This window comes from Ctenopharyngodon idella, chromosome 8 (assembly GCF_019924925.1).
Source record: "Ctenopharyngodon idella isolate HZGC_01 chromosome 8, HZGC01, whole genome shotgun sequence".
Lineage (NCBI taxonomy): Eukaryota > Metazoa > Chordata > Actinopteri > Cypriniformes > Xenocyprididae > Ctenopharyngodon > Ctenopharyngodon idella.
In genome coordinates this window covers 30,286,106-30,300,115 of record NC_067227.1, presented here as the reverse complement: position 1 = coordinate 30,300,115, position 14,010 = coordinate 30,286,106, and the positions used below count along the sequence as shown (strand labels likewise).

At 38.4% G+C, this 14,010-nt stretch overlaps 2 protein-coding genes across 2 annotated transcripts in view; both read left to right on the top strand.

Moving 5' to 3' along the window:
* Nucleotides 1-14,010, top strand: part of LOC127517066 (matrix metalloproteinase-9-like) — a 43,339-nt gene that overhangs the window by 20,003 nt on the left and 9,326 nt on the right. The window lies entirely within an intron of this gene.
* LOC127517072 (uncharacterized) lies at nt 3,628-5,363 on the top strand. Its single transcript, XM_051902225.1, has 2 exons — nt 3,628-4,111; nt 4,646-5,363. Exon 1 carries the CDS (start codon nt 3,643-3,645, stop codon nt 4,108-4,110), a length of 468 nt encoding a protein of 155 aa, XP_051758185.1. The 5' UTR covers nt 3,628-3,642; the 3' UTR covers nt 4,111; nt 4,646-5,363.

The window sequence follows — 14,010 nt, the reverse complement described above, 5'->3', positions numbered from 1 at the left end:
ATCCACAAATACACAAAGGTCATGAAGTATGTGTAATTTAATGCACAAATAAACACTCAGCCATTTGTATTGAGATTATATTGAGAACAGTCTCTAAATCTTAAGAAAGCAAAAGGGTTAAGAAAGTCTTTTGCACCACAGACATGTTCCCTTTTTTTTACATTATGAAGCAACATCTACTCAGGGAACCACACGTTACATCTAATTAGCAGCCTAGACATTTTTCTTAATTTGAACTCATGTTGCCTGTTACAATGTCTGATATCATTTTTCATGTATTCAGATAGTACCAGCTCCTTCCTTATCTACAACAAAGACCACAACAAATGTGTGTATGCCGTGAATGCTAATGTAGTGCTAACTGCACCATGTGATGCATCTTTCAAAGCTCAGCTCTTCCAATGGATTTCCTCTTCACGAATCGTCAGCCTCGCTTTTAGTCTCTGCTTGGGGGCTGAGAAGATTGAAGACAGGGTCAAAGTTATCCTTCTGCCCTGCAATGAATCTAACCCCAAACAAACCTGGGAATGTAAAGATGAGACCTTGTTTGGATTGAAGGGACAGCCACTGCACCTGAACTATGGAGATCATGATGAGCCAAGTATGATGTTGTATTCAGGAACAGGTGTTTGGAGTCGCTGGATGATTTATGGGACTGACGAAAATTTGTGTTCTCGTGAATATCGAGGTATGACCAAAAGTCCACCTAACAGCCATTCAAACCTTTATAATAATGGCTGCCAAAATTTGAAATTCATTAGAATTTAACTAGGTGAAAGTCTTCTGTCTCCTTAGTCATTTAAGTTTTTCAGATCAAATCCTTAAACTATTCTACATTAAACTTAAACCCCTAATTTCATTTCTTTATGTTCTGCAGAGATGGCTAATAATTCACTTGGGGAACCATGCCATTTCCCTTATAAGTTTAATGGCCAGTGGTACTCTGATTGCACTGTGGATGGCAGAGGTGATGGTCTGCTGTGGTGTGCCACAGTCAAAAGTTTCGACGTGGAAGAAAAGTGGAGCTTCTGCAACCCAAGAAGTAAGACAACACAGCTATTCACTATTCACTACAGAAACATTGCTGTTTATTACTTAATAAACACCACAGGCACTTTGGTTAAAAAAACCACTGTTATACAATCTCAACCTCAAGATGACATAAATATTGACATAAAGACGGAAATTATTAAGAGGCCATGATTGATGGAGGGAATTTTGTCCCCTCATATCTGATTTGTGCCCTCCCAGTTTCCCCCTCCACCCCTGAAACGTGAAGGATTTGATGCATACAATCACACCGGTGTGATCAACTGCTTAATTCAAATGTACTTTGGGTGTAACGTGCAATAAACCAATCAGAGTGTCATCTCCCATTCCCTTTAAAAGCCAGTTGTGCTTGCACCATGGCGGACTGCAATTTACATGGCGGAACTCGCAAGCAGAAAGACTGAATGCTTCTCCAGAGAGGAATTCTTTTATTTTTAATATTTAAAAATGTTTGTGTGCTGCTGCACGTCCCTGTGTGTGTAATAAGCAGAGTGTACGTGTATTGTGCACCTGCCTATAGGCGCACATTACTAACGCGCCCTTTAAATAACAAAAAATAAATAAATAAAAATACTGCGCCATTGACTTTAGATCAGGTTTTTGTTAGTCAATGGCGCAGTAGTTTTCAGTTGCCTCAAAATAGCAACACGCCAACAATACGCCTAACAACACACCTCATTTTCAGACCAGCACGCCCATGGGCGAACAGATGGGCGTGAGTGCATTTGCTATTTAAACAACGTGGCGCTGGATGTGTAAATGATAACTGCGTCTGGTTGAAACTAGCAAAAAACACACACTGCACCAGGTGAATGATAGGGGCCATAGTGTGTAAGTGCATAGTATATAGCGCGTCATTTGGGACAACTGTTGTCACTACACCAATCTGTATTGTTTATTGGAATAAACTGGTGGAAGATTTATTATGGAAGGCCATCTGGACATAGGGACTGGCTGCAGCCTGAGGGGGCGAGTGGAGCTCCACTCAAAGGCGGAAATACATCACCTCCACTAGTGGAGCTAGCTACAGCTATGGCCACTGGGCATGCGCACATCAATATTGTGTCATTTAATTACTGTATTTGCATTATTGTAAGGGTAGGTTTAGGGTTGGGGTAGGTGTAGACGTTAGTAAAACACAATCTGATAAGTAGTCATGTTATTTTATTAATTGTTATTTTATTGTGAGATTTTGCCTCACTACGTTATTTTAACACAAGCCATTAAAACATAGATTAGGCCTATGCTAGCCGTCATGCAACATCACCTAACACTGGTGAGACATCAATATTGCTCATCAGAAAAATATAAATAAATAAATTCTTGCATTGCACGTTACGACAGCCTCAGTCTGCCAGTGTAGCAATGCTGAGGTAAAATTATTCAAGTGGAGATGACGTATTTCCTGTTCGAGAGTGGGGCTCCACTCGCCCATGGTCTGCAGCCAGACCCTTCTCATATTTATTGGTAAATCAAGTTAAGGACACTTTAACACTTTAGTTTAGGGTCCAATTCTCACTATTAACTAGTTGCTTATTAGCATCCATATAACCAGGATATTGACTGTTTATTAGTACTTATAAAGCATATATTAATGCCTTATTCTGCATGACCATATTCTACATCCCTTAATCCTAAACTTAACAACTACCATAATAACTATTAATAAGCAATAGTTGAGCTTTTTTTTTTTTTTTTACTTAACCGCCGTGTTTTTAGAATGCAGTTTCATGTGTGAGATGCTGCAAAAGACGCGAGACACAAGTGCAACACCTAAACATGTCCGCCAAACATAAAAACAATAGGACAAATAGTGCAATGGAATGCAAAAACCTGTAAACCTGTTTGATATTTCATGTTTGCATGATGGAGACAGGCTGAAAGCTGCTGTTGTTTTCTGTTTTTACAAAGCATTTGATGTTAATAATAGCCTATTACTGGTGTATTAAGCCTATTACTGGTAGCCTATTACTTCAGCTCTGCTTTTAACACCATCATCCCATCACTCCTCCAGTCCAAATTAACTCAGCTCTCCGTGCCCACCTCTGTCTGTCAGTGGATCACCAGCTTCCTGACAGACAGGCAGTAGCTAGTGAGAAAAATTCTCATCCAGCACCCGCACCATCAGCACCTCTCCCAAGATCCATTAATGTACTAAAAACATATTTAAATAAGTTCATGTGAGTACAGTGGTTCAATATTAATATTATAAAGCGACGAGAATATTTTTGGTGTGCCAAAAAAACAAAATAACAAATTATTTAGTGATGGCCGATTTCAAAACACTGCTTCAGGAAGCTTCGGAGCGTTATGAATCAGCGTATCGAATCATGATTCGGATCGCGTGTCAAACCTCCAAACTGCTAAAATCATGTGACTTTGGCACTCCAAACCGCTAATTCGATACACTGATTCATCGAATAGAGTGAGTGTTCAGGAGTGTGTTTTATGCTGCTGTGGTGATGAGTGCTGATGAGTGTCAGGTGTGGCTGGTTAATACTCAGGAGAGGGAGTGCGTTGTGATTGGGTGAGTGTGGAGCCTGGCGTGTCTGTGACAATGTATCATCAGATTTGCGATTAACTGTGGTGCAAATGTGTGTGAACCGTGGGTGGAGAACGGTGCTGTTTGCTTTTTTACAGAGAACTGTATTCCTTTTTTATTTGTTTCTATGTTTTATTTCAGATGCCCCAGTGCCCAGCATCACAGTGTTCAGGCAGATGCAGGACAGAGAGCGTGTGATAGTGATGTGTTCATTTGGCAGGAGGTTCATTGAGAGCTCTTTCCAGCTGTCAGTGGAGGGTGAACACAACTACACACTGAAGAACCCACTGTGTTATTCAAATGAAAAGTGTGTGTTTGATGTGAAAGTGAGCTCACCTGTTTCCTTCACCTGTGTGCACGAGCTGAACGCTGTGGTGAACCATCACAGTGAGACTTACACAGGTGATCATGAGGAAGTAGTATCTTTATTCTACATCTGCTTTTCCTCCTTCATTGCTGTTGGTCTCGTCATCATGACTGCGGCAGTGATCGTGACCACCATCAGGAGCAAAGCTTAAGGTGTGTTTCAGGAGTTACTCAGTCAGATCAAAATCAAGAAATGAAAATAATGAAAATGCATACACAATGTGCTGAGAACATCTCAAAATGCTTTGTTGGCGTCCCGAGGTAAAACATAAAAGCAAATGGAGAATAATTAGCGTAGCTGCTGTTTATAACATTAAGCAAAGACAGTCATGTGCAATTTATCTGATATGAGATGCATTATGTGAACGCTTGGCTAAAGAGTTGCGTCTTTACATATGCCTTTACATGTACGTCATTACATATGCCTACAGAGCTCAATATAGTTTCTGCATGTTTTTCTATATTAAAATCTCACACCAGTTGTTGGTGTGAGGTGCATTTTGACAGGCAATTCTATTAAAGACAAATCTGGCATTGTATGATATGAGGTTTGGTTTTGGCCTGAGAGTGTCCTGACTGTGTTTCTGATGATTTTGTGTTCAGGATTAGATTTAATCTTTATCTTGAGTAGTTTTCCAGCACACACAGACTAACCCAGTGAACTCTTTGTACTCTTTGTTAACACAGACTCCATCAACTCCACCACAATTGTTACCAACGATGAGCACATGAATAAATAATCAGAAGACTTTCTAAAGAGAGAAGAGCAGACCTGAAGAGGAAAAACAAACTTTTACTGAAACATATGTGAATTATTCGATTAACCTTTCAAATATAGTCATCTTGCCATACAGCTTTGGGATGTTTTAACCTTCTGACAGTCTGCGTGATGTGTGAGGGCTCACACACTTCTGAAACAATGTTATAAAAAGTGTTTTTTCTTCTACTGAACACAAAAGAAGATACAGTATTTTTAAGAATATGGGCAACCAACCAAATTATTTTAAAGGGGAAAAAATACTATGGAAGCCAATGGAGCCCATCATCTGTTTGGTTATCAACATTCTTCAAAATATCTTCTTCTGAGTTCAGCAAAAGAAAGAAATTCATACAGGTTTGGAACAACTTGAGAGTGAGTAAATGATGACAGAATTTTCCTTTTTGGGTGAACTATCCCTTTAACGTTGACAGCCCTAATTATATTACATGATTACTTTTTTTTAGAAAAAAAAAACGTTAATAATTTGAGATTTTCTTTTATATTTTACGTGATGCAATTTTAGAACTGCGTATAGCAGCAACTTTATTTTCTCATTAGGATAAATTGCTTATGCAGTAACATTTGTATGTTTAGAAGAAAATGTCATCTAAATTAATTCATATAAAAATAAATGTGTCACTTATTGCTGTAGCTTTCATTTTTGTCTACATCAGAGGGCAGTAGCTGTATGTTACATTACACAAATGTTTTATGACATGAAGATACACACAGAAAAGCTCGCCTAGCCTTTGCAAAAGCTCACCTGGACAAAGAAGAAGTTTTTAGTCATCGATTCTATGGTCTGACGAGACAAAAATTGAGTTGTTTGGAAATAGGAATGTGGCTTTTGTTTGGAGGAAAAAAAGGAGAAGCATTCAATCCAAAGAACACTATCCCTACAGTCAAGCATGGTGGTGGGAACATAATGCTTTGGGGGTGTTTTTCAGCCAATGGGACAGGCAACCTTGTAAAAGTAAATGGCATCATGAAAAAAGACTACATTAAAGGTGCAGTAGGTGCTCTGGGAAATGCTAACGTTAGCCTGATAGCATTGAAAGCATAGAGACATAGCGCATTTAGGCCACGCCCACACGAGAGGGAAAACAATCCAACCGTCTCCATTGTCTTTGTATTGCGTGAAGCTGCCTCCTTGTCATTTCTAACTTGTAACAAAAAACAGAACAATGTCTAAACACTGATATGTGACAAGGCGTACAGCAAACAAGCTAAAAAACCCAGAACTAAGTTTTTATAAGCTATCGAACCGTAAAAGCCAGCCTTTAAGGAGACAAAAGTGGATACAGGCCATAAGACGTGAAGCATCAGCAGGAAGAATGGGTAAATTTTGGGATCCTGACACTCAGTAAGCCTACATGTGCAGTAAACATTTTGTCACTGTTAAGTCAAATATCCAAATGTCAGTTTTATATATTATATTTCCTGTCGCTGATTACGTTATCCTCCAGTGGGCGTAGTTCTCAGTGTAATATGACATGTCACGCTCCGTCTCAAATACCTGTATCGACAGCTTATAAAAACTTCTGGGTTTTCGGTTCTGGTTTTTTTTAGCTTGTTTTCTGTACACCTTGTCACATAGCAGCTTTTAGGCATTGTTCTGTTTTTTGTTATAAGTCAGAAATGACAAGGAGTCAGCTTCACGCAATCCAAAGTCAATGGAGATGGTTGGATTGTTTTCACCCCCGGTGGGCGTGGTTTTCAGATTATGATGCGTTGCGCTCTGTCTCTACATGATCCCACCCTCCCTGCAAATCGCCGTCCAAAGCCACGCCTCCTCCAAAACACAGGAATGCACACACACACACAGCTGCTCTCAGCAAAGCATCACAAGAGACGGCGTTAAACTACCTCGTGTCTCAAAGCACATAACATTACAATAATAATGAACGTAAACAACTAAAGCTGGGCACACATTTAACGACTAGATAAAACATTCTAAGATTGTGCTCAACACACAGCGATTATTTCCTTCGACTGATGCAGATTTAAATACTTACACACGGAATTTGAAGACCGACTGTAATCGCTGACTGAACGCAACTGGCTCTGACTGGACGCGTTTGAGCACGATAAGTCATAAGTATCAATTTACCCTAGTTTGCCGTGATGTGCAGCTAAGATGGCAGTGGCCTCATTTTCGCTTCAAAAATGCTCTTCAGAAATCTACAGGTGACGTCATGGACACTACGTCCATATTTTTTTACAGTCCATGGTAAAAACACATTAAATGTTGTCTTTTGTTAGAAAAGAAGTGTAAAAGGCTTCTGATGTTTGGAAAGTTTGTATATTTGACGTGTGTTGCTTTTTCTAATGCAGTGCTCTCAGATGGATCACAGAGCAGCTCTTCACTAACACGCTGTGTACATATTTATATAATTAAAAATCGCAGCCTTTGCGATGTTATAATCGCACTAAGCCAAATCGCGATTTCGATCGATTACGATTAATCGTGCAGCCCTACCTTTCTGTGTCATTTCCAGCAAGAAGATGCCTATTTTTCAAATAAATAAAAATGGCCTGGTTATGAATAATTTTGAGCACAACTGTATATATATATATATATATATATATATATATATATACACACACATATACATATATATGTCTGTATATTATCTAAAGAACAAATATATTTGTCCCAATTACCCATAATTTTATATATATACCCCAGTTCTGATTTTAAACTGTATCTCCAGGTAGATTTCTAACTGAATGTGGCTTAATATTGCCATATGAGATATATATATTTCTGTTCTAGATAATGTCAGAATATTCTAAAGGAATGTGTCAATCAAGATGTGTCAATCTGGAAGTACAGAAAAAAAGTCTTGACCACATCATACCACAACAGTTACACCAAACTCAAACTATGTGTACATACAGAACAAATGAGAAGTGTTGAAGTTATGCAAAGTTAATCAATGCAGTGCCACTGGAAACTATGATAATGGCCACTTCCTGAGCTCAGCTTTTGTGCAATATGCCGTTGTACTTTTTCAAAATGTAATGATTTGTGTAGTTTCTTTCCTTTTACATTTTAATACAATATATGGTATATGTACCTGTACTGAATAATTTCTTGATGATAACTTTTGCTACATTATAGCATAACATAAAGGCCTTGTTTCCGAAAAACTACTTTTTTTTGAGGACAGGAAATAAAAAGTTAAGTAAAACCCAAACCCAACTACTGCACAACATTTTACAGAAAGGAAAATCCTTTGAAGCACAATTAATTTCCTTCGTTTGCTTTTTAGCTGCTCAACCTTACGCAAGTACATTATAATTTTGTAAATTTCACAAGTTGAATGAATTTGCAATGTTTCTTTTATCCAGAGAAATGTGCTATATTGTATAAACCCTATTATGGTTTAAAAGAGCAAACTCTGCCTGTGAGTATAAAATCATTTGATTTTTAATTGATATTTTCAATATTGAAGGAGAATCATACTCTTTGTTTCACTCTAGCCTCAAATCTTCTGAGGAGAAAGAGCCATCGTCCATACGTATGCTAATACAATCTGACTTTATTTTCTCTCTTCTCATTAATGTACTTCAAAAGTATTTGACATAAAATAACATAAAAAAAATTCTTGATCCTAAGAACTGTTCCTTAGAACACTGAATTTGATTTAAAAGCAATATTATAGACTACTGACCTACAGACAAATCGAGACATTAAAAGAGTGTTTAAATTGAGTCTGCATAAAGATGTTCAGTTTTTCACCAGCATCTTGCTGTATTTTATTTCAGATGTTCCAGTGTCCTTCATTACAGTTTACCAGCAGATGGAGGACAGAAGCAGCGTGATGGTGATGTGTGTGTCTGAACTGATGCACTATGCCGTTACTTCCTGGTTTTCAGTGGAGAGTTATCATAACCACACATTGAGTAAAAAAGCATCTATTTTCAATGAATCGCATGTGTTTGTGGTAAAAGAGATCCCACATGTGTCCTTCACCTGTTTGCATGGATTTGGAAATTAAACACTCCTTCGTAGTGAGACTTAAGGTGATGATACACAGGGCAACTTTTTGAGCAATGTTGCTGGGCAATGTTGCCGTCAACAGGCAACTAATTAGGGCAACGGACAGTTGGCAGCAACTAATCAGAGAGGAGAAAATCTATTGCCAACCCAATAAATACTTTATTATAAACACTTGTTAGGCACTTTACTTCAACTTTTCAAATATTTTCTTCATTTTTATTAAAAATAAATGCCTTTCCGATCTGATTTGTGATAGGAAAAGGGAGAAGAGTGAGTTCAGCAAAACGCGGATTCGAACCCACATCGATTGCATCAAAAGCTACAGTCATATGCCATACGCCCTACAGCCTACACTACTACAGACGATAAACAGAGCCCGTCTTTTTAGTATTTAACTGAAAACGTTCAATGGCTTAATTACAGCTTACACGCATTACATTGGACAGTTGTTGGTATTTTAAGCAATATATGAGGTAAATTCCCTGTTTTGGGTTGACGCATGACAACTTACTAGCGTAAAAAGATATAAGTTCACACTCCTTTTCTCCGCTCCACTGCCGCCATCTTGTTTGAATTTTTTCTGAAATCTCCGAACTGGTCACGTGATCGGCTGCTAACATTCTGATTGGAGGATCTCAAAAAATTGCCCACGACCAATCTAACGTATCCAGATATAAATTTGTTGCTCATTCTCAGTGCGAAAGTGCCCAACCAACGTTGCTCGGCAACATTGCTCAAAAAGTTGCCACGTGTATCATCGCCTTTACACTTATGGTCAGTCTGGTAAAATAAAGCAATAAGCCCCAAGAGGCTGTGGTTTTTGATTATTGATATTTTTTATGACCCATTTAAAATAAGGACCAGGAGAAAAATATATTACATTTAAACATTTTTATTTTAAACTTAACCTTCCTCTGATCATAATCCCCTCAGTTATTAAGACAGAAATGTCAACAACCATGGAAAACTACAGCTACAGCTACAGATGTTGTTGGTTGAATACGGCTGTGCTCCAAAGGGTGAGCGCGGCTAAGGTGGTACATCAAGTTCGTGGTTATTACCAGTCTTGGCGGGGACGACACTGGTCTGACTACGGTCAGACTTATAATATCCAAAAAACTGCCATACTGGCTAGCTGACTTTTCCTCTTTTATTTACAATTTCCTCGCTCGCTGCGGCACTCATTTTCTGCTTATCAGTCGCCGGTTACTGAAGAGGAATCCAGCAGACCAGCACGAGACAACGATATGGCGCAACCAAAAAGATACTGTTACATGATTGGCTGTTATTGGCTGTTCCCTACGTTGCTAGGTTACCAGAGAGCGAGTGCCTTTGTTAATGCAACCAAACTTGCTTCGCAACCTCTGTTTTCTTCCGACGAAGAATAAAAAATCTCGAACGTTTTATCGAACACATTTTTTATTGATATCGATCACGTGTCTATCGCGATACATATCGTTATCGTTTTATCGCCCAGCCCTACTTTGACATAGGACTGACCTGAAGGAAATTGCTAAATTTGAATACACTCGGTCACTCGATATCTCTCTCACAATACTCTTCTACATAATGCAGTAAGCTTCAATGAACAAAATCAGTTGAGAACAAACATATGTTTACGTTGCTAAGAGTGGTTGCTAAGATAGACGCAGCAACATGCACACTCAGTGGGGCATGATACTTATGTAATGCGGTCAGCTGTATGTTTTCGGGAATTTTACAACGGCTTTGAACGCGGCTCAACCAATCAGAATCAAACCGCCATCAGGAGAAAAGCTAAAGGTGTGTGTTTCACCAGGAACTTTACAGTCTGCAGCATTGACCATTATGAATACAGCACATATCAAATTCCCATATTCTTACAACAATACTATAGAAGACAACTCATGGTCTATAGGAACCTGTATAGGTTCAAGATTAAATATTATAGTCCAGCAGTGACAAGAACTGAGACTAACCCTGCATATGTTTCAGTTGAAACAGGGCCTACCATGACATTTACCAGCAAAGACTGAGAATGCATAAAGAACCTTGCAACTTTCTGAAGAACAGTCGAGAAGGCAAAAGAAACAAACCAAGCATATACATTTAAATTAATATTATGCTTTTACACTATTACATTAAGAATTCACGTAATTTAAAAACTGTATGAATGTGTTTTTTCTGCTTTGCTCATTTGTAGATAATTTTAATAAAATCATCTGCGAAATTAATAGGCTACATGTTTTTCTGCTGTTTTCTTACAGCTGTAGCTTAAGACTACATCCAATAGGGGGCAGAAGTAGGCAAGGCAAGTTCATTTATATAGCACATTTCATACACCCTGGTAATTCAAAGTGCTTTACATAGAAAAGGAATTAAAATAATCATTAAATAATCACAACATATGCATAAGAAATAAGCTGAGATAAGATTGAATAAAGTTCAGTCAGTCAGACGTACAGTGGCACACTGCTCATTCAGTAAATGCACAGCTAAACAGACGTGTCTGGATTTGAATGTGACTACTGTTGAATTCTGGAAGCTTAAAACAGCTAAAAGCAGACTCTCCTTGCTTTGAGTGAACCCTTGGTATTTCTAAGTGACTTGATCCTGATGATCTTAGTGATCTGTTAGGTTTATATTCTATGAGCATATCTGCAATGTATTGAGGTCCTAGGCCATTGAGTGATTTATAAACAAGTAACAGAACTGTAAAATGAATTCTAAATGCAACTGAAAGCCAGTGCAAGGACCTGAGGACTGGTGTAATATGTTCATATTTTCTGGTTCTGCTCAGAATCCTGGCAGCAGCACTCTGTATGCAGCTGTCTTATGGTATTTTTGGGAAGGCCAGTGAGGAGTCCATTACAATAATCCACCCTGCTGGTGATGGAAGCGTGAACAAATCTTGACTGGAAACAAAGCATCTAATTCTTGCGATATTTTTGAGATTATAGTATGCTAATTTAGTTATTGCTTTGACGTGACTACTGAAACTAAGGTCTAACTCCAAAATCACATCAAGATTCCTGACTTGACTGTTGACCCCTAGAGTGAAAGTATGCATTCACCTTGAGAACTTTGTTCTCTGTTCATCTTTGTTTTCAAATGCAACGACTTCAGTTTTCTCTTTGTTTAACTGAAGAAAGTTTTGGCACATCCAACTGTTAATTTCATCAATGCATTGGCACAGGGAGTCAGTGGGGCTGTAGTAATTAGGCGATAAGGCTAAGTAGATCTGTGTGTCATCTGCGCATAGGTGTGGTGAGCAATCTGGTTCTTTCTCATTATTTGGCTCAGTGGCAGCATATACAGGTTGAACAAGAGCGGTACAAGAATTGAGCCTTGTGGGACTCCGCATGTCATGGATGAGACTCAGACTTATGGTCACCTATACTCACATAATAACCTCTTCCTACTCTCTTGAACTATTTAAGGACCATCCCAGAAAGCTTGACTTAGTTTTCCAGCCTGTCAAGAAGTATGTTGTGATCGACAGTGTCAAACGCAGCACTGAGATCAAGTAGTACCAGCACTGATATTTTGGCTGTATCAGTATTAAGTGAATATCATTTATTATCATTATGAGTGCTGTCTCTGTGCTGTGATGTCGGAAACCAGATTGAAAGTTGTCAAAGTATCCATTCGAGCTTAAGAATTTGTTCAGCTGATTGAAAACAACTTTTTCAATGGTCTTGCCTATCAGCTGCAGTAGCTGTGGTTTAATACAATGCGGGATTTACAAAATGCTTATCCATTAAAGATGGGACAGTAGCCACTTTATTGGGATTTATGGTAATGGCGTTTAGTTTCCGACACGTGCTGTAAGCGGTAGACCAGTCACAACAGACTGAGCCATTGAGAGTAGAGAGTAGGCTCTCGGAAAGGAGGGGTTTAGGGAGACTGAGGCTGTGCCTGAAATCGGCCCCTTTTACCCTTAAATATGGAAAAATTTGAGGGGACGGACGTGGTGTCCGAAACCATAGTGAATGTTATTGAGTGCACTCATTCAATTTCACAATGCACCGCAATAACAAGTGTACAACCAATATATGCTCAGTGCCTAGAGAATACCCATAATGCACTGTGAGAGTTACACGCAAATTAATTCCCACGTCTGACCAGAAGATGGCGCCCCCAGCTGAATCGTCCATCCATCCATTTTCCAAACCGCTGGTCCAATGTGGCTACAGTGTAATATCATCCTTTTTAATTGATTATTAAATTGTCTAAAAATAAAAGTTGTAAAAGGTTTATACAAATTTTTCATGACAGAGTTCAAGATAAATCTTTTTATTATTACTGGAGCTGTCAGTTTGCTACGTTTCAAATAATTATTAAATAACAAGCACAAACAATGCAAAAGCATTTGCCCTACCAGTGCACTCAGTGTCCGAATACTCTCATACTCTCACTTGTTTTCATTCACTCCCTCAAGTGGACTATGTTAGTGGAGTAATGTAGGGAATAGTAAATGAGGGTATGGGGGGTGATTTTGGACACAGCCTGAATCTTCAGATGAATTGTTTGAGAATCTTTGAAAAATGTGGTGATGTGCAATGTATATTACAAGAAAGTGTTTTTTGACCTCTGATGCATGTAAACCTGTTGTAGGAGACCTCCAAAACAAAATTAGGAACCTTTAAAGTAGCATAATAGGGGCACTTTAATAAATTGGTCAGGCAACGCCCATTTTATGAGTTGACCTATAGCTGATGAACACAGTCCAAGCTTAACGAAACTTAACACACAACGACAAAAAGAAAATTCTGAGGACGCACACCTGGTTTGGTAAAATTTTGCCAATAGGGTGCCAATAAAAAAAAAAAATACATTATAACTCAGGAACCGTATGATCGACGAAGGCAAAAATTAGTATGCATCTTCTTTGATGGATGTCAGTTGCCTTTTTTTACCTGTGTGTTGCTCCAACCGGTTTCATCAAACCCTAAATATCAGTGAAGATTCAAAACGATTTTGCTGTAAAAACCACATCATAAAATACATTTCAATTACATCATTAATCATTCACATCGGCCATAGTTGCTTGGACCCCGATGATTGCCACTTTACGACTATATTTATATAGGCCTACCTTATATACACATTATTTTTACTGCCATTTATTGATTCAAAGCCTTGCATATCACTTAAAATATATTCAGTGGATCACTAAAGTGCACACATGGCATTGCTGATGTCAAAGCAGAAAAAGTTTTACTTTGAATACAAATACTTTTAATCCTGTGTGATTTCAAAGCTAAGTGAACTAAAACTTGCAGACTAAGTTATAGTAAGGAGTTA